General features: G+C 38.7%; 1 protein-coding gene across 4 annotated transcripts in view; it reads right to left on the bottom strand.

Moving 5' to 3' along the window:
• The window catches only part of XYLB (xylulokinase), a 103444-nt gene that overhangs the window by 48053 nt on the left and 28672 nt on the right, over window positions 1-26719 (bottom strand). For all 4 annotated transcript variants that reach the window (XM_086866071.1, XM_086866063.1, XM_086866081.1 and 1 more), the window contains 11 exons: window positions 26626-26712; window positions 25345-25473; window positions 24013-24078; window positions 21197-21269; window positions 15705-15823; window positions 14483-14564; window positions 13417-13457; window positions 12895-13010; window positions 10746-10861; window positions 8383-8456; window positions 6899-6995 (listed from right to left, as the gene is read on the bottom strand). In XM_086866071.1, the coding sequence (XP_086722197.1) occupies window positions 6899-6995; window positions 8383-8456; window positions 10746-10861; window positions 12895-13010; window positions 13417-13457; window positions 14483-14564; window positions 15705-15823; window positions 21197-21269; window positions 24013-24078; window positions 25345-25473; window positions 26626-26712 (1000 nt within the window). The remainder of the gene's footprint in view (window positions 1-6898; window positions 6996-8382; window positions 8457-10745; window positions 10862-12894; window positions 13011-13416; window positions 13458-14482; window positions 14565-15704; window positions 15824-21196; window positions 21270-24012; window positions 24079-25344; window positions 25474-26625; window positions 26713-26719) is intronic.

Genomic DNA, 26719 nt, shown 5'->3' with positions numbered 1-26719 from the left:
AAGAAGCTGAATAACCTTAAACCAGAAAAAAAAGAAAAAAGCTGGAAGGACTAGGGAAGTCTTGGGAGAGCTGATTAGATTCACTAACAGGACTGTCACATTTAAGCAAAAAAATGAAAATACAGGAACATACCAGAAGAAAGATTTTAAACTAATAAATATGTAGCATTTCACTAAGTGTCAAATCAGGTAAATGTAGTATTTTAGAAGCAGAATGATTGTGAAAACAGAGCTTCATTTAAGTGATACCAGAAGCTGCTATAGGTATAAAAGATTGCTACACAGCAATGTTATATAGCTGTGAACCAGATGAACTTCCCAACAATGGAATTTCTTACAGATTCCCATGTGTCCGAGATGGAATGGACAGCTCTCATCTTTCAAACTCATTCTTCTATAACATAAATGATCTGTTTAGACCAGAGCACCTAGTTTTAGGGAGGGGAAAAAAAAAATCTTGTTTTAAAACTGCAAGTGCTAAAGAATCCACTACACCACTGTCAATTGCTGCAGTTTGATTTCAGTTTCTGTTAAAAATCTGCACCTTCTTTGTCATTTGAGGCTTGCCTGCTTTCAGCTTCTAGTTATTGAACCATAATGTTTCTGCCTGTAAGGCTCAAGAGTCCTATACTATCAAGTTTCCTTTCCCCAAGAAGGTACTTATAGGCTGCAGTCATGTCATTCTCTTGCTAATCTAATTGGATTTAAAACTGTAGATCAGTCTCAAAAAACAAGCAATAAAAGGAGATTTAGTAGATAACCCAACTGATCTCCAGGTCCCCAGCTTCCAGAGATCCACAAAGCTTTAACAAACCCGGCAAACTGACAACTTGACTATTTTTCTGAGTACTGCCTGAACAGTACATCCACTGACAGAGGCATAAACAATCTCTCCTAACATCAGGGCACAGGAATTGAAGCATTTACATATTTGGTCTTCTGCTGACCAGACATTAAAAGCAATTGTTCAAACACTGACAACATTTTATCATTGTGTCAGAAAAGAAAGACAGATAGTACCCTTTCCAATTAACTCTTCAGATTTTCTGTCTTCATTATGTTTCCTGTATATGTATGACAACAATAAAGTAAAATAAAAGCAAGACAATAGCCATTGCATGAAAAATTCTAGAGCACGTAAGCAGCTTCCTTATAGCACATGAAGTCATTTCCTTCAGAGATATTTTGTGTAACTCTTTAAAAAATTAGTTAAACTAATATTTTACTCTCCTGAGCCAAGCAATAATAAAAAGTCATTTTTTGTGAAATACTTGGTCAGGGAATTGGTAATAAGCTAACCAACCTTTCCAGATCACTGGCTTAAAACCAAGCCTTGCTTGATCGTGCCTTGAAGGCTCAGCTACGTGATAAAAGTCTGATGCTCTGTGAAAAATAAAAGGGGATAGAGTCAAGTTCTTGGCAAGCTATTGCCCATCTCACACTGGCACTCTTATCAGCCAGAAGTTTCATCAGAAAATACAAATATCCTCTGCAGCAGAATGACTGGCTTATCTGGGAGGAAGATCCTGCCTCTGATGAATTTCAAAGTACTTCTTGAGCCAACACTCCTCTCTCAAAAATATAGGTTTAAGACGTAATGGCAAGGCATTTCTGAGTTCTGTTTGTACTGCATGCCAAGCAGTACACTCTACTCCATCTCTGTTCCACGTTTCAATCTGGCTGTTACTGCTATTCACTGTTGTTTCAAAAAGAGAACTTCAATCTGCCACTGTCCTCTAATAATTTTTAAACTGTTTTCACAAGCTTGCTGAAGCGAAAGGCCCCTAACAAAGCCAGCACCCTCATGCTGCTGAAACACCATCAGCACTCTCAGCAGCAAACAGCAAGAGACAAGCACGAAGCCAACACAACATTTTAGTATTGATTTCTCTAAGAAATTTCAATCCCGCAGGGCATAAACATCAATTTAATCTGTATGCAACTACAAAATGGCCTCACTCCCAGTGTTCCTTATTTCAGCCAAAACACTGCTACAACTGGAGTAAACACACACCCAGCAGTGCAGGCAAAGGCTGACAGAACAAGTATCCCCACATTCCCAATAATTTGCAAGAGTTTTGGAGAGCACAGTCACAAACACCAAACAGTCAAGGACAACCACCAGCAGGAAAATCTGTCTCACAGCCAGACACAAAGGCACCCCTGAAGCATCCTGAGGACCAGTGGTTTCCAGCCCTGTTAAGCAGAAGAGCCAGTTAATCTTCCAATGAACTCAACATTTTGTGGTGGAGTAACAGCCTCACCTCTCACCTTTGGGTTTCTGTGCCTCCACGTGACAACAGGAACAATGAAACACAACTGCTCCATGTTGCACTTACTGATAGTTTGGAACAAGCTCCCAGGGAACTTCACTATCCCTGGAAGTGTTCAAAAACATGTAGGTGTGCTATTTCATGACATGTCTTAGTCAGCATGGTGGTGTCAGGTCAAATGTTGGATGTGATGATCTTGGCGGTCTTTTCCAACCTTAATGACTCCTTGAATCTATTTTCTGAGCATCCCTGACTCCATCAGACTACCTTCCCTGCAAGCAAAAAGCCACACATTACTGCTACCTCCAGCCTGCTGAGAAGAGCATCAGAAGAAAACACCACCTGAAGAAAAAAAAAAATTTATCACCTTGAAGTTTGCCCTCATAATCTTAAGCTGAGTTCTTCAGAGATGTAAATCCCCCCTCTAATCACCGAGAAATCAGGCCAGCATGCTCTGACATTCCTGTTTTTCTTCTTAGCACTGCAGGGCTGCTATTTTTTTCAAGAATGCACCCCACTGAAAAAAAATCAGCTCATTCTTGCAGCAGTGCAAAGCCCCAGGCATGTCAGTGTCACCCTAGCCTGCACTTGAGCACCAATACAGTCACTAGAATTCAAGGCACCAACATTATTTGTGAGTGATGGATTTATGTACATAAGAAACTATAAATAACACAATAATCACAGACACAGGGTTTTATGGACAAAGCCTGCACTCATAAAATGTGGCACCTTCTATCCACCTGCCCCTGCTGATGACAGGTGGCAGAATCAGATTCCTAAAGGTATAAAGGTGACAGAACAGCACATTGGGAATTGGAGTATTATGAACTCACTGATAGGCACAGAAAGCCCTGTCCAAAATTAGTAGCTTCAACACAGACCCCATCCCAGATAACAGCCTTCCTACATGGCAGGATTTATTAATTGCTGCTGCAGTGACACAGAAGCTTAATAAACACAACTCTAGCACACTCCTGACCCAACATGTATTGACTCAGGGCTCAGGTTACCATTGACATTAAGGTTCTACACTCTAGAGCAGAATATAATTTAAATATCTATTGACTACATGTGTGATCAACACAGAAACCCTACCTGTGTGCTATTTTTCTTCAGCATATGTGGCATACATCATGGCATATTTACTTCACCTGTCAGTAAGGTGGGGAATAGATTTTGCTCACAAAATTAATCAGTTTTGTGGGTCTTCACCAGGACAGCCTCACTAGGTCCAAGCAAGGACCATGGCAACATTCTCCAGTCAGTGGCAATTTTGGGATGAATTTTAGGATTGCTTGGTCTGGAATAGGAGCATGTCTGAAGTGATCATCAAGATTATTGAAGTACATAGTGGCAGATCAGTCTGTACCACTGACAGCTTTATAGCTGCTGTGATCACCTGTGTCACTGAGCTGCAGACACTGTCTTTTCTCCATAAAGTTACCATGGTTTTGACTTCAGAGAAACCCATAACCATGCAGTAAGAATGGCTGTGAGTCCAGCCTCTGATCTCCAGTTGTGAGCTTGGCTTTCCAAGGGGGATGGCTGTAAGCAGTAAAAGGAAGTGAAAAAATAGAATGTGTTTATGATACAATCAAAATTCAGGAAAATAAAGGCAGTACAGCAAACCTTCACCTTATCTTCATGAATCTCTGAATGGGAGGATGTAAACAAAAGGGACAGACCAAACTTCACTTGTTTGTTTCTAGATTCAACACTCAGTCCAGCCCTTAAGCACATAAGCAAAACAGGATACAGGGTGTTACTGAATGATTTCCTCTGAAACCTGATTGAGAAAGATTAGAGCAATTAGAACACGGTGACACACACTTTGAAAGCCCTTAAATCACGATTAATATAAGGTTTAACCTTTCTCCTAAGGATCATCTGGTGACTGTGTGCCATTTGCAGAACAAGGCTGACACGTCCCAGCCTCAGAGACAAAATTCATGAGACAGAATCCCCTGCCCTCTACTGGCGCCAAAGGCTCACTGAAATCTGAGCTCATGTCACAGGCAGCACAAACAGCACCTGAGGAGCTTTTTCAGAGGGTATTTTAAACTATTATTTGTAATTTATATCAGATCTATAATGTGCCGGACACATCCAACTGGGAACAAAACCTCACATATAAAAAGCTCCTTCAGCATCACTGCACTCCTTCCCAGAGCACCAGCTAGACTGAGGATTCAAAATACTGCTCCTTGCAAGATAATATATTCATTAACTGGAAGCTAATTCTAAGGGATTATCTAATGCTTGTCATGTTCACAGTGCAGAACCAAGAACTCTATATGGCAGGTTTTTATTTGTTTATTTTTCCAAAATTCTCTCTCACGTACGCTGTTGCTTTTCTGATTACAGCCATCCAAACTGCATTTGGCCCAAGAACAGAGAGGCAGGTTCATAGCTGCCAAAATCATTTTCCAGCACCTTGGTGCCAGAGCTAGGGAAATTCTTAGCCAGGTTTCTGACTCATAGGCACCACTGTGACAGCACCACACAAACCTCAGGGCACCCCAGGGATGCATTTGTTGTGACTGACCGTGTCATGTACGTTTCTCTTACACACTGATTTATTAGGTGTCATCACAGAACCTTCCAGATCTTGTGAGCACTTCCTACTGTGTTCTCCCATCAGTGCAAACAACAGCAATAAGAAAAAAAGAAGCCAAGATTTACCCTGCTGTGATTATATTTCTGAATGTAAATCAGCTTGATTCCTGGAAATATCAAAGTAAATCCCCCATGTAGGCAAGGCCTAAAAGGAATTGAATAAACACAAGGTCCTGACTGCATATTTAATCCAAAAAATAAATAAGCTTTTAAATCATATTAAAAGAAAAAAAAAAAAAAAAACAAAAAAAAAAAGCAGCCTGAAAAACAGCAGCTATTAAACAAGAGAAAGTCTGGCAATGCTGGAGTAATTCCCACAATGTTCATCCATACCCTGAAACACATTGAGAACACACCCTGTTTTCAGAGCTGTCACACAACAAATGCAGATGTGAGCCTGCCATCACTACACAAACAACAGAGTATGACATTTAAATAATACCACTAAGCAGAAGTGGGAGATGCACACAGCCTACACAATGTACAGCAGTTCTTTTTTAAAGCAATTCATCTGTTAAGCTACCAAATATCTAAAAGGCCCTAGGGATGCAACAAAACAAAAGTATACAATATTCTAAGGAATCCATGGGAATATAATCTAATCACACCTGTCTCCTTTTCATTGTAGGCATCTACAGTATTTTAAAAAATACTAATGAATTCTTAAAGCTTATTAAGCCACATCCTAAAACTATTTGAATTTTTGGCTGTACTACTCAGCCTAAATGTATTTACAGATAATTTATCCCCATTTGTTCCTGTGTCAGGATTGTCTGATATCTCAAATAGTTCTTCTCACACTCTAGTGCTTGTCTAACCCCTGACATTTACAGAGTGCAAAAGTGTCCTCAGCCATGAGCTTTCTAGGCTATATAAGCCAAGATTCTGGGGCAGCAGAATCTAAGAATGAAGGATAAACAGGTATTTTAAACACAGTCTATTTGAAATTCTGCCTGTCTCCATAAATAACCTCTACAAATAAATACAGTTTCAACTACATAAGAAAATATATAACACAGAAACCTTTACAGCGTAAATTTATGAGGTGGTGTTGTCAAGCCTTGTGATTTGTTCCAGCATCTCAGCATTTTCTCAACTTTAAACTCCTGGAGTTCTCTCTTAAAAATAAACAATAAAAATATTCTGTCCTTCATGATTATTGATAAAAGCCTGAGGGTAGGAGTCAAACAATGACTTGTGAAGAAGGAGGTCAGGATGTAAATAAAAATAATATTACTTTTAAAAATAGAATATGTATTAAAAATCTTCCAGAAGAGTTAATTCAGTATGTTTAAGGTACCACTGGCTGATACACTGACAGAAAACGTCAATAAAAATCTTACAGGCTTGCCTGTATTATTTTTGTAGAACTATACACCTAGTAATGAGATGAACGCACTCCTCTAGGTAAAATACTGGCTGACTTTGCTGTTCCAATGTGCTAAAAACTATTAATATCATAAACAGGATATCATAAATAAATAAATATTATAACATCAGTAATAATACCATATAATATCAAGAAATATCATGTATATCTAGGAAGCCAGACCTCTCACTTTCTAAATCACAAGACAGAGAAAGGGCTTCTGCCTTATTAATAGAAAACTGAGGTAAAGAGGTACGTGACCAGCTTATGGCAGATCCAAGAACTGAACATAGATTTCAGATTTTCTGAGTTACAATCTTGTGCTTCAGGCAGAAGGCTGGTCTCCTTTTCACTAACAAGCTATTGAAGGCCAAACTCTATAAAAATGGACAGTGCAGCTCAGAAACAATGAAACAGCAAGAATACTTGAAAAAGAAGTCTTCTTAAAGTTAAGCCTCCTTGGTCCTTCTAATGTTAACATCTGCAAAACCTTACACCCAACACAGCATCAACAGTTTTTCCAAAAGACCAAATTCATAACTCATAACCATTTCTGTATCCATCAGGCAGGACAGGAATCACAGTACAGACATTACTGCCTTTGGCTTCTAGTGCCATTAGCTCTCATCCTACTTACAGACTTTATATCCCAGCTTTTCAGCATGAATCCTCTTGGCCATGAACTGCCCTTCAATCAATGCTCGTATTTCTACTTCCTTTGGAAAGCTTGAAACCTGCACCAAAGAGGGAATGAATTAACAACACCATAACCAGCATACAGGGCCAAGCTACAGGGTGGTTAAAAACACAAGACAGATTTATTGACAAGGCAACTGATTATCTTTGCCTTCACCCTGAAGTCTGCTCTCATCTAGGCCCAGTTCTTCACTCATGCACGCAAGATGGACCTAAAGACTCATGACAGAGAACTCAAGCCATATCCTCAATGCTGTTGGCAAATACATCAAACCTAAAGTTGATGCACAATGAGAAGAAGTTTAAGGCAAGCTGCAAACTTTTCCCTAAGCATTTCCCATCACCAAGAGTGGCTTAGGAATCAATATCTCAAAAATAAAAGCAATTAGATAAAATTCAGATGAATTAAGCAATGTCATGGGAGTTTAAATCTGTTTCTGTCTGCACAAAAGTAAAACCATTCACTTTTCATTAATTTATTTAGCTTCTATCTATAACATTTTTCTGTTCTTTCATCAATGAGACAGGCAACAGAAGCACAAGAACATTGAACTGCAAACAAGTAGAAGGAATCCTTCACACAAAGTTAAGTTTCTCCATGCACTGCAGTAAGTGCCCACATTTGTGTAACAGCTAGAAGTGATTAAGCATTCATTTAACAGCCAACACTTAAGAGAGTAGAGCTGCACTGCAAACACCAGATAGCATCAATCTCTGTTCACCTACGTGAGGTCTAATCGACTGGGAGTCATGATTGATCAAAGACATCTCCTGAGTTTCAGTACCACCCAGAAAGCCAGGCATTTAAACAACATCCATTCCATCCATTCCTCAAAAAAAAAATAAAAAAAAAAAGGGAAAAAGATACAAAGAACTTCCTACAACTTAATTTCTATTTCATTCCACTTGGACTTGAGCCTGTGCTCACTTACATACCACTATGTGGCTTGTAGGTTACTCCAAGTCATGCAGGACAGCAAAATGAGGTTTTTAGTTCACACACTATATATATAGACAAAATACTACAGCCCAAAGTTTCAACACACCTTTATCTACGTGTCTAAAAACTTAAAAAACAAGGACTAAGTCATGTACATGTACTAAGTTCTCAGTGAGCTTAAAGTAAATCCTGTCTCAAAGACAGTGCTGGTTTCAACAAATCCAAATTTTCCAGTAAAGAAAGTATATAATAAAAAAATACCATATGAGTTCTAGTTCAGACATTGCTCTGTAGATGCTCTCAAGCTACAGACCAAATACTTCCTTATGAAAATCATCCCAGGGACTTGCATTAATAAATGACACTGGAAAGCAAGTATTTCAGACAGAAAGAAAATATATATATATATATATATATAATAGCAAAGATTTGAAGCCTTGACGGCACTCCTTCAAAGTTTGAGATATTAACCAGATTATTACTACCTTTTGGTTGTCTCTGTTGAATCTGTGAATCCCAACTGCTTCAGGAGTAATTTCCATCACATCAAAGTAGAAACCTGTATCAAGGAACATTAAAGAGTGTCATGTTTGCTCCCAGACCCAAAGTGGAATCCTATTTTTGCACACAGCTAAAATGCTAATAGATGTTTATCATGTATTTGGACAGATGAGTCACCACACAGCCTGTTTCTTTACTAATTTCAGTCCACACATCAACTTCTTAACAATGTTCTGAGCCATGTGGTTGGGTTCTTGGGGCTCTCCTGTGAAGAGTTGGATTTTAATGATCCCAGTGGGTCCCTTCCAACTCAGGATATTCTATAATCCTATGATTCTCCCAGTTTACAAAATGTGGATCTTAAACATGCCAAATGATGTAATAAACACCAAGCCTACAGAAGAGGATACATCCACCACAATACACACATTTGCAAGTAACACAGATAATACATTGCACATACAAGAAATAGTCTGAGTAAGAAATATGCAAGAGTGAAAGGAGAAAAAAAAAAACAAACACACACAATAAAAATGGCAAGTTGGTAAGAAGAGTACAGGAATATTGGAACATTTCATACCCTGGATTAAATTTCATGAGCTTATTAGAGAACATCAGATATTTTAAGTCACGAAGCAGAGCTGGTCTCTGAATAGTTTTGATGAGATCTGAGGAAATGCTGTAATGCTTTGTAGACAACTAGACAAAGATTCCTCTGGGTTGGTCAGAAAAGATATTCAAGAAAGGAGACCAGAAAAAATGAGGACAGAAAAACTGAACAGAATAGTTAACAAACTAAGGGGAGTTTTTGTGGTTCTAACCTTGTTAGAGCAAAACTGTGCTCCCCTATCAGACCTGTGATTACTGGCAAAATAAAATCCAAAGTAATATTGTGCTTTAGCACACATAACCTTTCTGGTTAAACATTCTGCAAAGTTGCCAGTAAGCAGCTCTGTGTGTCACAGACCTGCAGGCCCTGGCAGGGGATGCACATCCCAACCTTCCAATCCTGACCTCCAAACCTCTGCAGAGGCACCTCCCCACACAACAGGGAGCAAGGAGTAAAAGGGGGGGCATTTAACCAGCTATGCCTTTGCTTTGTTACCCCCAGACACCCAAATTATGGAGATTACTGCATTTTTACAGGTATACCCAGAGGTTATTCTAGTATATAGACTATTGAGGATGATTTCCATCAAACACCCATTTTATAGAGGAGTAAGATATTCAAGTGAATATACTATAACACAAACTTTAAAACTTCATGGCACTGTCCTGGTTCAGTAAAAATATTTTCATCAACTTCCAATTTTTTTAATATTGTCTAAACTGGCTGTCTTTGGGGTTTTAGAATAATTTCTTCCCATTTTCTAAAACACTAGAATTGATTTGTCTTCTAGTGAAAAGAGATTCCCGGTCATTTTAATACCCCACAGAGACTGGATTTGACAGACAACATAACACAGCTTCTAAAAATGAAAAATCTAATCTCACAGTGTCAAGAGGCTCTATCTTAAATTCACTTTGCTAAGGAGTGAAGTCTTCCATAGCTTAAATATCTACAATTAAAAACTTTGCTGCCTTTAATTTTACATTAATTTTACTCATATCAATTCACACCTGAGATGATGGTGATGATTTCAAACCCTGCTCTGCAATGGATCCATTTTAATCTTGATTAGACATGTGCTCACTTTTCAACAGCTTATTTCAGAGCTACATATTAGACTTGTAAAATGTTAAACTGTGGGAGAGAAAATAATGTAAAATTTCAAATCTGTGAGTTTAATAGTATTTTTAAAATATTTCCACCATCAGAATTTTGTTACATTTCATTCACTAACCATAACATGGGGGGAAAAAAGAGGAATGAAATTATTCTGTGACACACACTGGGGAAAATGCAGGAAATAAGAGCATCCCTTGACATCATTGCTTTGTACACATGCATGAGCAAGATTCTAGAGTAATGACTGAGAAAGAAATAATATGGAGCTACTTCATTCACTTGGTTTGAGTCTTCAGAAAAAGAAATAAACTTTAATGAAAGCCTCCTTCAGAAATTACTAGTTTTAAACATTCTACAGTTAAGACGTTACTAAAACCCTTCCAACGACCAAAGGAGATCCATAAATATGATTTTCTTACTCAGTGAATATTCAAGGAAAACACTGTGATGACACTTAGGCTGTCAACACGGTATTTCCAAGTACACATCAGGAATTTCTCTTGCTCTAGTTAACTTAATTCTTGACCTTTATGATGACCCAAGTAAAGCAGGTACAACACCCACTGCAGTATGTGTCTAAGCAAACCCTCAAAGTCCCAGCCCTGCTAAGGTTCATACCCAAATTTCCACTGTTTCCAGCAGCAGTTGATGATAAGGCTTTGGAGAATTCATCCCAGGAGCCTGAAGCACATTCATCTCTGATCCTCTCTCTCATCAGAGAGCCGTTCTTAAAACTGAAACACACAAACACACCATATGCATTTTCCAAAACGTTTAGCTCTAGATTTTTAAAGCATTTTGTTCCTTTACTTGCTATTGTTTATCAGCCAAATAAAGCTGGCCAAGTTAAAAGATATAATCACTTCATTATGGAAAGAGATAGAGAAAGAAGAGCAAGATAAAAGAAAACAACTTTTACAGGAGGTGCTGGGGAACACATTGCAGAGTCATTTCTCCAGTGAGTGGGATTAGACCCAGGCTGGCAGGCCATGCCAAACCCAGGCTAGCTCTGAACAGCTGAGACATCTCCTCAGAGGAGTGCCCTGCCACCACTCACTCTGAGATGACTCTGCAAGGAGCAGCAGGAGTGTCTCCACGTTGCATTTATGATTTCAGGACTATGGTACCTGCATGGAACCAGCTTAGGTCCAACAAGACTTATGAGGTCTGGTTCTGTGCCAGGATCTGGCAAAGGAAAGCACCACAGCCAGTAAACAAACCATGCAGTAAAATATGCATCTCTTCAATTTTTATGGTCTTTGCACACCTCATGCTGTCATCTTCTTTGTGAATATCACACTCCTGCAAAATACTGCAGCACTGGACTTTTATCCAGGAGAAAGCAGTTTGAACACTCTCCAGCACAAAGTTATCAGAGCAACTCAGCAGGAGAGGCACAGAAATATCAAAAATTAGGGCAAGGAAAACATTGAACTTTCATTCAGTAGCACCAACTCTTCAGTTGTTTCAGTGTTTCAGTTATTTGTTTTTTCTATACAAATACCCTGTCTTGTATATCAGGCATTTTTTTTCAAGTGAGAGTCCCCTATTAACTAATATTCCAGAAATAAAGAGGCCTTGGTTCCAAAGGGGCAGTGTCAGCTCAGAAATGACTAAACAGGAGGAACAGGAAGGATTAACTCAGCACTGCCAAGGCCACCACCAAACCACATGTTAGGCTGCAGTGAAAGAACAGCAGTGCAACATTTATTCAGAAAAATACCTCAGTATCTGCTTTCCTATTATGAACAGGTTGTTTATATAGCTCTTTTACACAGCAGAAGTAAAGAAAACATCAAGTAGAAGAAAAACTCAAATGTAAGTTAAAAACAAAAGCAAACAAACAAACAAGAAAAACCCCACAAAACAAAACAAACAAAACCTGCTGGGAAATCACTAAATAAAATTCAGTATCTTGCAATTGACATCATTTTTTTTAACTCAACTTCACGAACACTGTTCCCACTGTCATCTACTACTGTACAGGTGGGATTCAACACTACAGCTCCAGAGCAGACTTGAGCATTGCTGAAGTTCTGAGTTTCAAGCACATACAATCCAAGGGATTTAGACACAAAATTTATCTGTATATTACTTACAAATATTTTCCAAAACACTATGACCTGGACTGGAAATTTTAATCCAGAATACAGTGGTTCAGTGAGGGCAAACACAGCTCCAGTCCACCTGCTTGGCTGGCAAGGGGCCAAACAATTCCCAAATCACAGCATCCAAAAGCTACCAGGAGGATCATCTTCTCAGCTGGGTTTCTTGAGAGCCCAATATTTTCCTCAAGCACAGCCCTAATACACCCCTGAACAGCCCTGATTACACTCCTCTCTGGAAAAGGAATCTTCACCTGCTCCATTATGACCCTGCTGGACCACTAGAGGAGCACAGAAGTTGCACAGCCTGGTCAGGCTTCACACATCTCACATCCTGTCTCAGCAGGTTTGTTATTCCTGTACATTAAATGCATTACCTGAGATACACACAGTGAACAGGCTCTATCCGTACGCCAAAATAATTGCAGCTTTTATTGTCATGAGAATTTATCCCCCACAACTCTGCAGTTTCAGTTCTTCAAATTAAACAATAGGAATGCTACAATGTTGATGGAAATGTTTCAGCAGTAGATTGCCATATACCGTAGAGAATGCTGAATGTTCTATTCATTATCATTTCACAAAAGAAATAAAAAGCACTAACACAGGCAAAGAAATATATGTTATCGATCCCAGATGGAAAAAAAAATAAATTATATTACCATAAAAGTGCCATATATGTTTGAGAATCAACAGGATTGCAGAGGATATGACCTTCTAAGGCAGGAGTTGGCTCTTGGATCCACAGGAACAATGTGTCACTTGTGCCAAGGCTAATCTGGAGGGGAAAAAAATAATTGAAGCCTTATCACAATGTGCACGGAAAGCAATACAGAAATTAAATTAAAACCATTTGTTATTACCACTAATTGTTTTTAAATTACACATTAAGTCAATTGGATTTGTGTTGAAGCTAGCTCTGACTTAGGCTGTCATGCCAGTGAAATACATACGAGATGGAGACTTGGGTTTTAATGTCTGGAGTATTAGTTAAAAATAGTCACAAGAGTTTACTTAAAATCTTTCAGGCAGCTTACAGATTGATAGAAATAGAACAAACATAAATCCAATAAGCAAATCAACACTAGCAGGTACATATAACTGGTGACCTGCAGCTATTTATATTTCAAGTATTTCAAGCATCCAAGGACACAGACAGTTTTCAGGAGAGTGCTTTGACTTACTGCAATGTCTCCTTCTTGAAGTCTCATCCCTGCCAGTGATGCTGAAAGCAAAAAGAATACCAGGTACAAAGGTAGTTCTTTGACTCAATTACAGACTGTTTTCCAAGACATCATAGGACATTACAAACACTATCTCAAAGTACAATACAAGTGGCAAATATGCTCCTGATGGCCTTGGGCTATCCACCAGAAAAGATGGATAAAGCATTTGGGTGAGGGAGGGATTTTTAATAAAATCAAAATGCTCAAGACAAAGGACTACAGAACAGCATGATTTTTCTAATGGTTTATGTATTCAGGTTTTATATACAGTGGACCCTTGGTTAACAACACACTTTAAGGGAGGAACATTCCCACTTCTATCAGATTAATCACATATTTATTGGACTAAGTTGAATTTGGGTCTCTAGAAGAAAAAATTCGACTTTTGGGAAATGCAGTTTACCCAACTCCCAGAATAAGAATGTAAAATATATCATAATGAAGCTTCTATCATGAATCAAACCTGCAAAAGCTACTGTAATATGGGAAGTATTTTATTTTCATAGTCTTGAGAAACATAAATGTTTCCTTTACACTGAAAGAGTCTCCAGGATTCAAAAAGCTGACCCTAAATTGACACCTTCCCTAGTACTGAGATCTATCAGTCTGTTGAAAGGACAGCTCTAATTCGTAGAGAAAGCCAACAAGGTCCATCTCCAAATTTTTGTCTGAGAAGATACAAGAGCATTTTTTAAGTTCATATTTTCTAAAGGAAAATGTTAGCAGTTCATAGTAGGGATAATTTCTCATAGGCAGGTGAACAAAAACTGAAGCTATCAAGAGGCAAATGAATTCACCTCTGATTACTTGGCAAAAGAGAATTAATTTGTCATAAACAGCCTATCCAAGATAACTCTATCTCAGAAGAACTGGTGATGGAAGGGTGTTGGAAAGAGGAATTAATGCTGATAAAAACAATATTCTTTCATTTTATAGGCAGCACCCGAGAACCAGTAAGATAGATTTAGAATTTCAGTACATACATAATCATATCCACTGAATCTTGCACAGTTAATGATCTCACCTGGATTGTCTCCTGTAAATGCTACTATTTTACAGTCTGGGCTAAACCCATAACGCTGACTATAATATGGAGAAATGGGCCCCTAAGGAAAGAAAGAAAGAGAGGGAAAAAAGCTCAAAACAAATGGAATGCAGTCTTGCAATATATGACATAATATATTGTAACACAGAACTGAAAAACCCTAGAGCAGCTACAAGAATAATTTCTGAACATTTAAGGTATAAATGAATATTTTAAAAAAATTTAATGCACTTTTTTTTGTTGTAGTTGTTGAGAACCTCACAGAAATACCCTCAGATTAGATTTGGAAATAGGCTAGTAAATAGCAGCATTTTAGCTTTGGGTCTTTCTTCAGTTATTCACATCAAGTAACATAAACACATCTATCTGTTTTGCACATATACATGAATATTAATAGCTACAAATTAGAAATTCAATGCAAACATAAGAGGAAACACAACATTAATATACATCACAGCATCAAATGCTGGAATATGACCCTTATTATTTTAGAGGTCAAGAACTGTATTCTTTTAAGCCACATTTGATAGCCAAAGAGAAAAAAAAACAGAGGAAAACTATCCATAAAAAATACAAGGACATCTATAAGGATTTTTTTATATGTTCCTCTCCATTACAGCAGTGAATTCAGAGGGCTCAGGTGATGGGTATCTCCACTGCCTCACATGTGCACAGCTAAAGAATAGCTGGTTTTGTGCTGGGTAGGAAGATTAAACTCATTTACTCAGGAGATGTGAGGCTTGATTTGATTTCCCCATTATGCTACGTGAACTGAGGAGCTTTAAATATCCCAAATTATTCACAAAGATTACCTCATTAACTCTACAAACAGCTTAAAACAAGATCTCTGTTGAGAAATGCAAATGTTGGGTTCTGATTCTGCAGCAATAAACACCGTGTGCAGCTCTGCAGTGACCAGGTGCTCTGAGGCATGAGAGAGGACCCCAAAAATTCTTATCATTGGAGCATCTACCAAAAAGTTTCTCACACAGCCCAGGGCATGCAAGAATCCAAGGAGACCAAAGCTATGATGGGTGTCAGTCTCCAAAGATGTCAGTATTTGCTCTGAAAAACACCTTCAGAACACAGCTGGAAATATTAAACCAGCAGCATTGTACACACAAATGCACTCCAAATGCCATTAGCAAACTCCCAGAAAAGCCCCAGTTGTTATTTACAGCTCTTCTGGCCAGGCACATACCAGGACTGAGTGAGATGGCACAGGACAGCCTAGCCTCTCCTCTAATCCAGGGGCACAAGCATCAAGGCAGGACTTTGACCATGCCTTTTCCCAAATCTGCAGCAAGTTCATACCAGAACCTACAAGACAGATCAAAAGAGGAAGTGCATAGGGTTAAGCAAAGACAAGTCCAACAACAGAAAAATTTACAGATGTTTTACATTTAAAAAGGATGGTTTCAGCTCTTCTAAGAATAAAGGATACTGATAATTTAGCCTCTGGAGAGCTTTCACCTGCAAAAGTAGCAGAAAATGCTTCTCTGATGTACAGTGCACTAGGAAATTCAGTCATTCACAAATTATGAGTAATAATAAGAATATCATCCCCATCAGCTCCCCCCCAAATCTTCCACCCTAGACAAGGACTTCATACAAGTAACTAAAGGTGAAGGGCAATGTCTTGAAGATGTGCTGTGCTCAGTAGAGACCTAAAAGTGAAGAAATTCCCCCCTCACTGGGATGGCTTTACATTACTCCTACCTTTGAGCAGAGTATCCTATCAGCATCTAAATCCACACTGACTAATTTTTCTCCATATCAGTGTTTCCCTTTTCAACTTTTCAAATAAACCCTCTAATTTTGAGGATAATTTGGTATGCAGTTTTGAATACCAAAGCCATGATTTTCAGGAATGCTGAGCAGCCCAACTGAAATCTGCAACACCTGCGAGTGTGCAAACCTCTTAAGGCCAGGTTCTGTGAACTGATTTACAGGATGCAAAAAAACTAAATAACTGATTTGGTCACCTGTTTTCTCACCAGAACTATCTGTAGATCTGAAAAAGGCCTGTGCAATTTTGGTTCTGATTCTCATTGCTCTTTCCTCACTGCTTTATTGCTTGTTTAAAAGTTAATTGAAGTTGATTAGTGGCCAAATCTATACAACCTACTGAGCATTCCACACCCCTGGCTTCTGATTCTAAGATGCCTTTAATTGCACATTTCATTAGACTTCAAAATGTGTATGTTTTTTTGGTTAGTGCTGCTCAGGGACATAGTAATCTTACTCTAGATTTAGTTTTATTTCAGTTTTATTTCAAATACTGTTTGTCCCACAATTTATTTATCTCAGAAACACAGCCACATCATCAGTTGAGCACAGTGAAAAACCTGGTATTTCCTTTCATTCAGTACATTTTTAAGCTTTTTAAATCATAAAGATGGTGAAGTTGATGCCCCATGCAGTGCCTGTGGAACAGGACTTTGCTTGCAGTGCTAGGATGCAGAGGAAGAAAAGGATTCAAGCCCCAGACAGCACATCACAAGGCTCCAGCAGTGCTTCTACACTGAGAAAGGGCCTTTAACACACTCCTCATACACTTTGCTGCTGGTTACACAAGCACAAATGAGCTCACCCTACCAACTCCCAGCAGAGTTTTTCATACAGGCTTAAAAATGGTTTTAATAGCATTTATAAACAAACTTTATATTTATCGGTACAATCCCAAGTGCGGGATACAGTCCCAGTACAGTCCCAGTGTGGTCTGGACCTAGTGCTCCACACGGTGTTGTAAACAGAAAGTGCTGCACACTCGAGCTGAGACACTGGAAAAACTCAAGCCAAACAGCAGGATATTTGGATTATTCTTAATAACATAAAAACAGAATTAATTTTATCCAACTCAATCAATCCCATTTCAGGCAAATTAAACACACTTAACATATTTGCCCTTTGATGCAACAGCAGGAATTTGACAGAGTATGAAGTGCAACAATCCTCCCACAGACAAAGGATGTAAATCCCTTTTCTGCCATCAAAATCACCACTACACACCCAGAAAAGGAAAGATGGTAAGATTTACTCCATCTTATCTCAGTTCCCTATGAGAGATCAATTTTAAATCCAGCCATCTCCTCCTTCCCAAGGTAAACTGTGTCCTGACAAGGTAAACTCAGCCCAGAGTCACCACCTGCACTTTTCAGAGGTGGAGGGTGTGAGCAGCCACATGTTCCATGCTCTCAGGCATAACAGGGCTTTCTACAAGGAAACACACATATCCACAGATTTTCCTGGAAAAGTCCATGATTTAAAAGGCCAAAAATTTCTTCACTAAACTAAAGCAGTGAGGAACAGAATCTTTAAATTCACAGGAATTTTCTACAGAAAGGTTAGCTTTGCTGTTTTCTGCATTTTTTATTGGTTTGGGTTTTTTTAATCTTTCTTGGTCCATACCCCACAAGCCTAAAAGAAACATTTCACCAGAATCCTACAATGCAATTTTACAAGACATTAGGGCAGCCTTCAAGCTTTCCTGCTTAAAGCAGAAAAGCCTCTAATCTTTATAACTAAATGTTTACATTATACAGAAACAACTTCAATTTATTAACTGGCAGATGCAGTGGCACAAAGACTTTCATGTGCCCTGAGAAAAGAGAGATGAGGCAATTTGCCCCAGCCTCAGAAACTCATTTTAAAAATGTGAAACAACTGTTTTAGAAGAACTATTAATCTGTTGAGCTGGATTCATCCTATCCAGCTGTGGGCATGGGAATCTCTAGTCAGTGGAAAATAAACAGTTAAATGCTCCTCTGATTATATGAGGAGTGATGCACACCGAGTTTCTAACTCTAACACCTCTGCTCTTGATCTACTTCACAAAGTTTAATATACAAAATCAGTAATAATCTGATGAGTAAGGGGAGAAAACAAACAAGTACAAGGCAGCCCTTGTACTCATCACCCCATCAGCAGTGAAGGTCAACAGCCAAGGCCACAGCACAGTAAGAACTGAGGAAAGGGTCAAAACATGGATTAATAGATTTTCATATTTCACTGCAAACATCACTGACTTTTAGCACAGAATGACCAGGAGCATGATCAGGACTTGCTAATATTTATTACAAATACAAAAGTGTGAGTGCTTGAACGCTTAGGGGGGAAAGGGGAGAATACAAACACTTCCATTACAATGGCCCAACGATGCAGACTAACTGGTTTTATTAATCAACAAAGTAAAGATCAATATTTGCACACATTTATAAACAGGTAAGTGCATCTGTTTCTGCATTACAGCACTCTGGATTGCCTTTTCAGTGAGCTAAAGCCATGGGAAGTGTAATCACACAAGCTACAGGAGGAGTAAATTCAGCCCACCACACTCCTTTTGAAAAGGCTTCAGTCCAAAACATCCTTTTTTGATAGAACAACAAAAAACAAGTATGCTAAGCTACAATTTGCCTAAGGCTCTTAGAAAAGCATTTCAAAAGATAAAGCTTCTGCAGGTCAAGAGCTGAATTGCTGTTCTTTAAGGTGTCTTCTAAAAGAAACAATGCCCCAAGTGTTCAACTTCTTTAGGCCCCAGATGTATCTTACTTTTAACATCTGCACAATATAAATGAAAATCATTCTTCATTCCACTAGAAGGTAATTTCAGGTTTTTTAAATCAATCACTCAGGGTGCTCAGCCATTCACAAGTGATTTGAACCTTAAAAGATTGGACCTTTAAGAAGAAAAGGAAAAAATCCTGAAACTGAATAGCACATTTCCCACAATGACCTGCAAATTTAGAGAGATAAGTTATTGTGTAGAGCTAAACAATATGACAGGGTCTTTAAAAGACAATATGACCTGAAGTTAAACCTAAAGAAATGAAGAATAGGTCTATTATCTGAATATTATTTTGAGAGATGCATTTTAAACTACAATACACAGGTGCTAAGTAAAAGATCAAGTGAATCGAAAGAAACTGTAAATGACAAGAAAACAAGTTTTTCAGCTGCATCCAAATAACTACTGCATCCACTATACTTACATTTTATTACTGGGATTAGAATTTTCTCTCATTATATTAACAGAAGAAAGGAATGAATGAGGCAAAATATAACTTGCAATGCCAAAAAATCTTTTGTCTTGTAAAAAGAACAATAACATCCTGCTTAGTTCTCTTATCTTTTTTTCACACAAAGATTTAATAATCTTACATGCTCTGAACAGCACATAACATTTATTCAGGTTCTGCAAATATCCATAGGCGTAACAGAACAGGCTCTCCTGGAGCTGTTTGAAAAATATTACTCATTTTCTTAGAAAATTTTCCAATTAAGAAAATTTTAATTTTCCTTACTTTAAAATGCTTTGTTTTCCAACATTTTTTCATGTTCTGAAATTGGAGAAGAATGGCTTTCCTCCACTTTCTTCCAAGCAGAAAAGGTAAAGTAACATTATCAAAAAATGAAAAAATGAACGCAAATTGAAAATACTTTAAATGCTTATAATTTTAAACATTCAAATCAAAATTAACACTTCACTCTCACTGAAAAATAAAAAAATTAGTATGTTTCTTCATAAGAAAAAGCACCTAAAGATCTCACTATCTCTCTTTGAAGTACAATATGTAGCTGAGCAGCTCAAGTGCTCAGTATTTGGACCTGCTGAGGAGCAAAGTGCAAATCTCCAAAGAGTTATTGTTGCCAATAATACACAAAAAAAAATAAAATTCAGCTGTGGAAATACTTGGCTTAAAGGACAGGACCAGAAAACAGATATAATAATCTCACAAGTGTTATGAAATAAGCATGGATTGCTTTGCCATTTCTGAGGTCTCGAGCATAACTGGAAGCTCTGATAGCAAGTAAGTTGTCCATTAGCTAAAATTGATGTCTTGTCTTTTCCTGTAAGATTTGATGGAATAACAAAGGAGAAAAAATGAATTGGTTTTAACACATGGGTGTGAACCACGTCTCTGTAATGCAAAAATTCCACAGAGAGCCTTGTTATCTAACCTTTCAGCTCTGAAATATATCTTCTCTTCATTTCAGAGCAGAAATCAGAAAAGCTATTTAGAAATAACAGCAGAGCTCCCAGGAAAATGCTTTCCTTTGTAACTGCCATTTAAAATTGTCATTTAAAAGCTGGATAACTGAGATAATATACAACAGAAAAGACAGTAGTCTTGTCACTTTTTTGTCTTTGTTATGATGAATGGAGATATATGGAAGATTTCTTTTTTTTAACTGGGTTTAGTACACTTTGCTTTATTTATGCTTTTTTTCCTGGTTCATTTTGAAAATACATTTCTGTTGTAGATACACATTCCAGTTAGGTGGGGAAAAAAATCATCACAGTATACATCATGTTCACATCCTGTGCACCTCTGAGCTAAACCAGCAAAATCAAAGAAATATCAGAACTCTGAAGTTTAGTTTAATATTCCACAACTTTCTGATGCCTCTAAACAATCTTTCACCACTCCTGTACACATCACAAAATAATGAAAAAAGCTATAATTACATTTAGGAAGCTTTTCTGTGGAGCCATTTGATGGGAAGTGGGAATCAGTATGACGGGGATAGATAAGCTTAGCAAACAACAAACCCAAAGAAGTAATATACTTGTCATTAAAATTTAAAGATTGAAAACAAATTCCAGAGACCTTGTCCCCCATCTACATAATGCAGGGATGGAAAGGAAAATTTCCTTGTTAAACTGTTATTATGAAAAAAGCCCACACTTACCATCACTGTAATCAATGGGTGCATAAGTTCCTAGGAAAAGGGAAGCTGCAAAGCTACTGACCAAAGAGATTCTCTGAAAAAGAAAAAAAATTGGGAAATAGTGAGTCACATCAGTATTCACTTCAAAGAAAATAAGTGGAAAGCAAATTAAATAATTTGAAGCAGCAAATGTTAATAGATGCCTAAGGTTAGGCCCAGAAAGCACTCAAAAATACACCTAGAAGGATTATTCAGCTCTGACCATCACAGTAATACAGCACATATCAATCTGAAAGTAAACCCATGATAAAAGCTGTTAATAGCTCTGCCTTCTGAAACATGCAAAACACACCTACTATGTTTGCATATTCTGTTAGCATGAATCCACAACTTCAGTATATCACAGAATCTCATTTTCAAAGAAAAATACTTTCTAAAAAAAAAACACACACATGCAAAAAAAAAAAGAAAAAACCCACCTGTGTCTTGATGACAGGGGAAATGCTCAGAACCATGCTCTGCCCCACCCCCAGCACAGGTCTGTAAGCTTTTAGAAGCTCTGGCAAAGCTCTGAGAGCACCTTTAGCACCTCTTCATGACCCCTTCCTTCCAGCTGAGACCCCAGACCTCCCAGGAGTTTCTCACAGGAGCTGGTGATAATCAGTTTTGAACTGAGCCACTGCCTGCAGCTCTGCCTCAGGGCATGCTCCAGCTGCCTGAAATCCAGCTGTAGGGCTGGCCAAAAAATGCCCCATGTGACACAAGACACTGATCCACCATGAACCTGCTTCCTCTTCACATCTGCTGTGTGAACTATGAAATTAACCAGCCACCACCAGGCTTTCTGCATGATCAAGTATTGTCTGTTCCCAAGAAGCTAGCACAAAAGCAGACAAATTTCTCATTCTGTGCTGTGACTTGCTCAGAAGAAATATGGTTGTCACCCAATAACTAAACAGAATCAAACCTCTACTGGTGGAGTGAGCCAGAAGTGACAGGTTTTTTTATTAATGATCACAAAGCCACAGCTTCACACAACATTCAAGGGCAGCCTATAGCTAGAGCTCTAAGAGGTGATTGTAATGGCCAGGAAATTTAATGATGCACTTGCTCTTCATGCATCTCTCCTCAAGAATATATCACATTGTGCTGAGATAACAAAGGCTACCTTCTGTGGTGCCCCAGTGGGTAGTAGCTGCCTGAAATGGAAGGAAAAAAGGATGAAGTTAAACTGTAAATCAGCCAGCCAGTTTAGCAAGCTGACCTACAGAAGCAAAAACATCCACCTTCCACATGTCACTGAGACTGCCAAGATGTTAAGTGCTCCTTGAGGGTCCCCAAGACCAGCTCTGGCAGAGAGATATTTTGTGCTTGAACACACCTTGCATAAGCTTTATTGATAAAATTTGCCATCAGTTCAAACAGGCCCCAAGGTCCAAAATCAGTCTGACCAGTTCTCAGTTCCATGGACTCATGAAATTAACTGCTTCATACAGAGGTGAGATTTTAAAAAAATAAAACACACCAAAAAAAATTATTAATGCTATCAAGAACTGAAGGAATGGAAAACCAGGTCTTCCTTACTTCCTTACTTACTTCCCTTTGTACAAAAGGGGTCTATGTTTCTCATTTTCCAGTCAGTGGGAACTTCACCAGACTGTCACAACTTCTCAAATATGATGGACAGTGGCTTAGCCACTTCGTCCACCAGTTCCCTCAGAACCCATGGAAGTATCTCATCAGGTTCCATGGACTTGTACATCTTCAGGTTCCTTAGATGGTCTTGAACTTGATCTTCTCCTACACTGGGTGGTTCTCAACCGTCCCAACCCCTGCCTTTGCCTGCTGTGACAGGTGATGTGGCTGGAACTCTTGCCAGTGAAGGCCAAGGCAAAAAAGCCATTGAGTGCCTGGCCTTCCCCACAGCCTGGGTAACCGGGTCTCCCATTTCCTTTTGGACAGGGCCAACATTTTTCAAAGTCTTCCTTTCACCACTGACATACCTATAAATGCTTTTCTTGTTGCCCTTGATGTCCCTGGCCAGATTGAATTTTGTCAGGGTTTTAGCTTTCCCAACCTGATCCCTGACTGCTCAAACAACCTCTCAGTATTCCTGCCAGGCTACTGCCTTTATTTCCACCTACTGTAGGCTTCCTTTTTGTGTTTGAATCTGTCCAGGAGCAATTTGTTCATCCACACAATCACCAGGCCTCCTGATGTTTTTGCCTGACTTAATATTAGTTGGGATGCATTACTGCAGAGCTTGGAGAAGGTGATCCTTGAATATTAACCAGGTTAGGAGAGCCTGTATCCTTCCATTCCAACACTCCAGGAAGCATCCCACCACATCTCCATGATGCCAAAAGGATCATAACCCTCTAACTTCTGTTTATTCCCTGTGCCATGTGTGTTTGCCCAGATATTTGATCTGGATTGCCAATGAAGGTGACTTTACTGGCTGCTGCTGTCCTTCAGGTGCTCTCCTGCTGACTTGTCATCCCTCTCCAGGCTTTGGGTGTATCTCTTTCTGGTACTGGCATCAAACTGGTAGGAATGGGTTGGTCTGAGGTTCTCCTCCCCCAACAACTTCAGTTTAAAGCTCTATTCACCAGCTTGAGAAATCTAACACTCAAAGTAGAACTGATGTCAGATTTTTATCTGCCTAACTACTAATAATTTAACAAAATTAAAAAATAAAAAATTCAATTTTCATCTTTAATTCAAACACAAGAAGCAGAATAATCTTTAGCAAAAGGTCTGTATAAACATCTGTACAAAATTAATTTTAAAAGATTTTCAACCGTGTTTTCCAATAAGGGAATTGAAGTTAAGCCAACCTCAGTTTGCTTGTAGACCTCAGGATTCTGGCTGTAAATCTTTGCTATCTGGTTTCCTGTAAAACGCTGAGAAAGAAATGCAAATGCTTAGAAACACAAACCCTAAATGGAGTCAATAATCATTAACTCTGTGTAATGAGTTCAGAACATTGCACTTTGGATATTTAATTTGCCTGATGCATGATGAAAGTCAGTGCACAGCAGGCAATCTGCACTAAACAGGGTATAACACATAGTCTCATTATGAGAATTTTGTTCACCTTTTGAAAAAAAGGCATGTGGAAAAGCATTACTATCCATAATTTACATTTCAGAAATGACAGTTCAATGGAATGAATCACACTTATTCTGTGCACAGGAACCAGCACAATTCAAATGCTGCCTTCAAATCCTTGAAAAGGTTTAAGCTACACAATCTATGTACCTGCCTGTGAGGCAGGTGAATTGAAATTAAAGCAGAAAGTTTCATACTCAAAGCAGAAACTCCAGCACAGGCTAAAAACAGCTGTGAGAATATTTATTTTTCATCCACGTACTATGTCAAAAAATAAAAAAAACCTTCTAGCACTGAAACCTTAACATTTAACAACTAAAAAATAAACTGTTAGTGGTACACAAATTCTGATTTCAACAGCAACCATAAACTTTGAATGATGATTCAGAAACAGAAACATCATTCAGAAGTTAAAGCATTATTCTGTTGAACCAAGAGTATGAGCAGCCAGCTGCTGAGATGCCTGGAGAGCATCCCTGCTCCCACTTCACAAGGGATTGCCACAGTTACAAGGAGGGAAGACTCAGGCAGAGGAAACAAGTAACAATGTACCTCTGACAGTGTCCCAAACTTCCTAATCACTTCCCTTAGGTCAACAGCTGCTTGTTAGCCTGCAGGGACTATTAAAAGCCCAATATTTTAATTGCAGAAGTTTCCCAGAGCAGCAGTGCACAAATAGGTGGAAGGATTTACCCTAAACAAATCTGTAACACAAACTGGGTTTCCATCCCAATAGAAATGTGGCTACACAAGCTGTTCTCAGGGAACAACCAGGCCCTGAGACTTTAAGCATGGTCACCCAACACTGTATTTGGAAACCACTGGCCAAATGCTCACTCCAACTGCCTCCTGCTTCAAAAATTCCAGTGTTTGGTTCATTTCACCATAAAATTTCTGTATCTTCCTTTGTGAGACTAATGCAAAGCAATGGTTGGAGTTTCTTCAAAAGTTCTGTCGTTTAACCATGGCTGATGGTTACCTGCTGCAGTTCCCTGTGAGGATAGAATTGTTTCTATCACAAGATTCTGCTGGGAACTTTCTCCCCATCCATTCCTTACCTCATAGGCCCGGGAGCCAGTGACAGTGGCCAGGGGCTGGGCTCCCCCCATGGCTTTCTCCAGCGCTCTGCACTGGGAGGCTGTGCTGGAATCCATCCAGATGGGACTGTTACTGACTGAAAAACAGCCCTGTCATAAAAGAACACCCTTTATTAGGAAGTCTGATCTCTGAGAAGTCCCTGCTAGAGCAATAAAAATACAGCAGCCCTACGTTTCAGCTCCCAGCTCAGTTCTCTGACATGCCTTCTGCCATTCTCTCAGCAATTACAGAAATCAGATATCAGATATTGGGTAGAATGTTGGCCAGTGATGAAAAGTTCAGCCCAAATTTTACCTCAGTGGGAAACAACATTCTTTTTCTGCTGTCACTTCACAGACCCTGCAGCATGATGTCTCAGGACATCCTCTGGTAGCCAAAACCCCAGCCCCTTTTAGAACTCTGCAAACCATCAGATTATCTTCCTACAGCTCTACTAACACATTTGTCTTTAATGCATAGCCACCTGGAAATACAACTGAGGCTTAATATGCCATTTATTCCATCATTTTAATGCCATTTCCATGAGTTTTGCACAGATGAGATGGTTACAAAACCAGTGATTTAACACATCAGTTACACAAAAGTCTCCCTTTCAACATAAATCTGTCCTTTCTGACCCTGAAGTAAGGAAAAAAGGGTCTTCCAGAAGAAAGCTAAGTCCTCACAGGCGTTTTTTTTTGAATAACAGCTTGTCAAGTGTGTGTTCAAAGCTCAGCAATCAGACACATACAAAATGCTGAGGTTCAACAAGGTACTTGGTGATGATTTTAAGTCCACACAACATTACACTTACATTTTTCAGAGGTAAGTGTAAACTGGTCTTTTTAAAATAGATATATTTTCTTATGAAATCATTTGCACATCCTCCAAGGAAACTCAGTTACAGTGTGGTCTTTTCCACCACAATTTTTTTGTTAATATCAATATATTAAAAATGTAAAATATTTACAGATTGTTTACAAAAATATTACATTTTCTAGAAGAATGAAGAGACTGTTACTTTGACACAGAAAGATTCTGTGGGGATACCCACTGGCTTACCACTGTAAGCTTTTAAAGCAGAACATACTGTCATTCAGGAAAAAATAAAATGTCAAAAGCCCTGCAACTGAAGGAATAACTACTACATTTATGCTGGAGGGGCTTGCAGCCCAGCCAAACAAGAGGAAGAAGAAAAACAATGTGTAAGGATCAGAAAAAGGACAGTGTAGCCCTCCCTTCAGAGCTTTTGTGCATCTTACCTTTAGTGACTGATGTAAAGGCAGTTCAGATGATGCATTCTTTAAAATCTGGATGCTTCCTTTTTTCCAGTACACACTCCCATGTTGCTGTAGG

The sequence above is a fragment of the Cyanistes caeruleus genome, chromosome 1 (genome assembly GCF_971803275.1).
Source record: "Cyanistes caeruleus chromosome 1, bCyaCae1.hap1.1, whole genome shotgun sequence".
Classification (NCBI taxonomy): Eukaryota; Metazoa; Chordata; class Aves; order Passeriformes; family Paridae; genus Cyanistes; species Cyanistes caeruleus.
The sequence above is the reverse complement of the archived record's forward strand: the minus strand, read 5'-3'. Positions and strand labels throughout refer to the sequence as shown.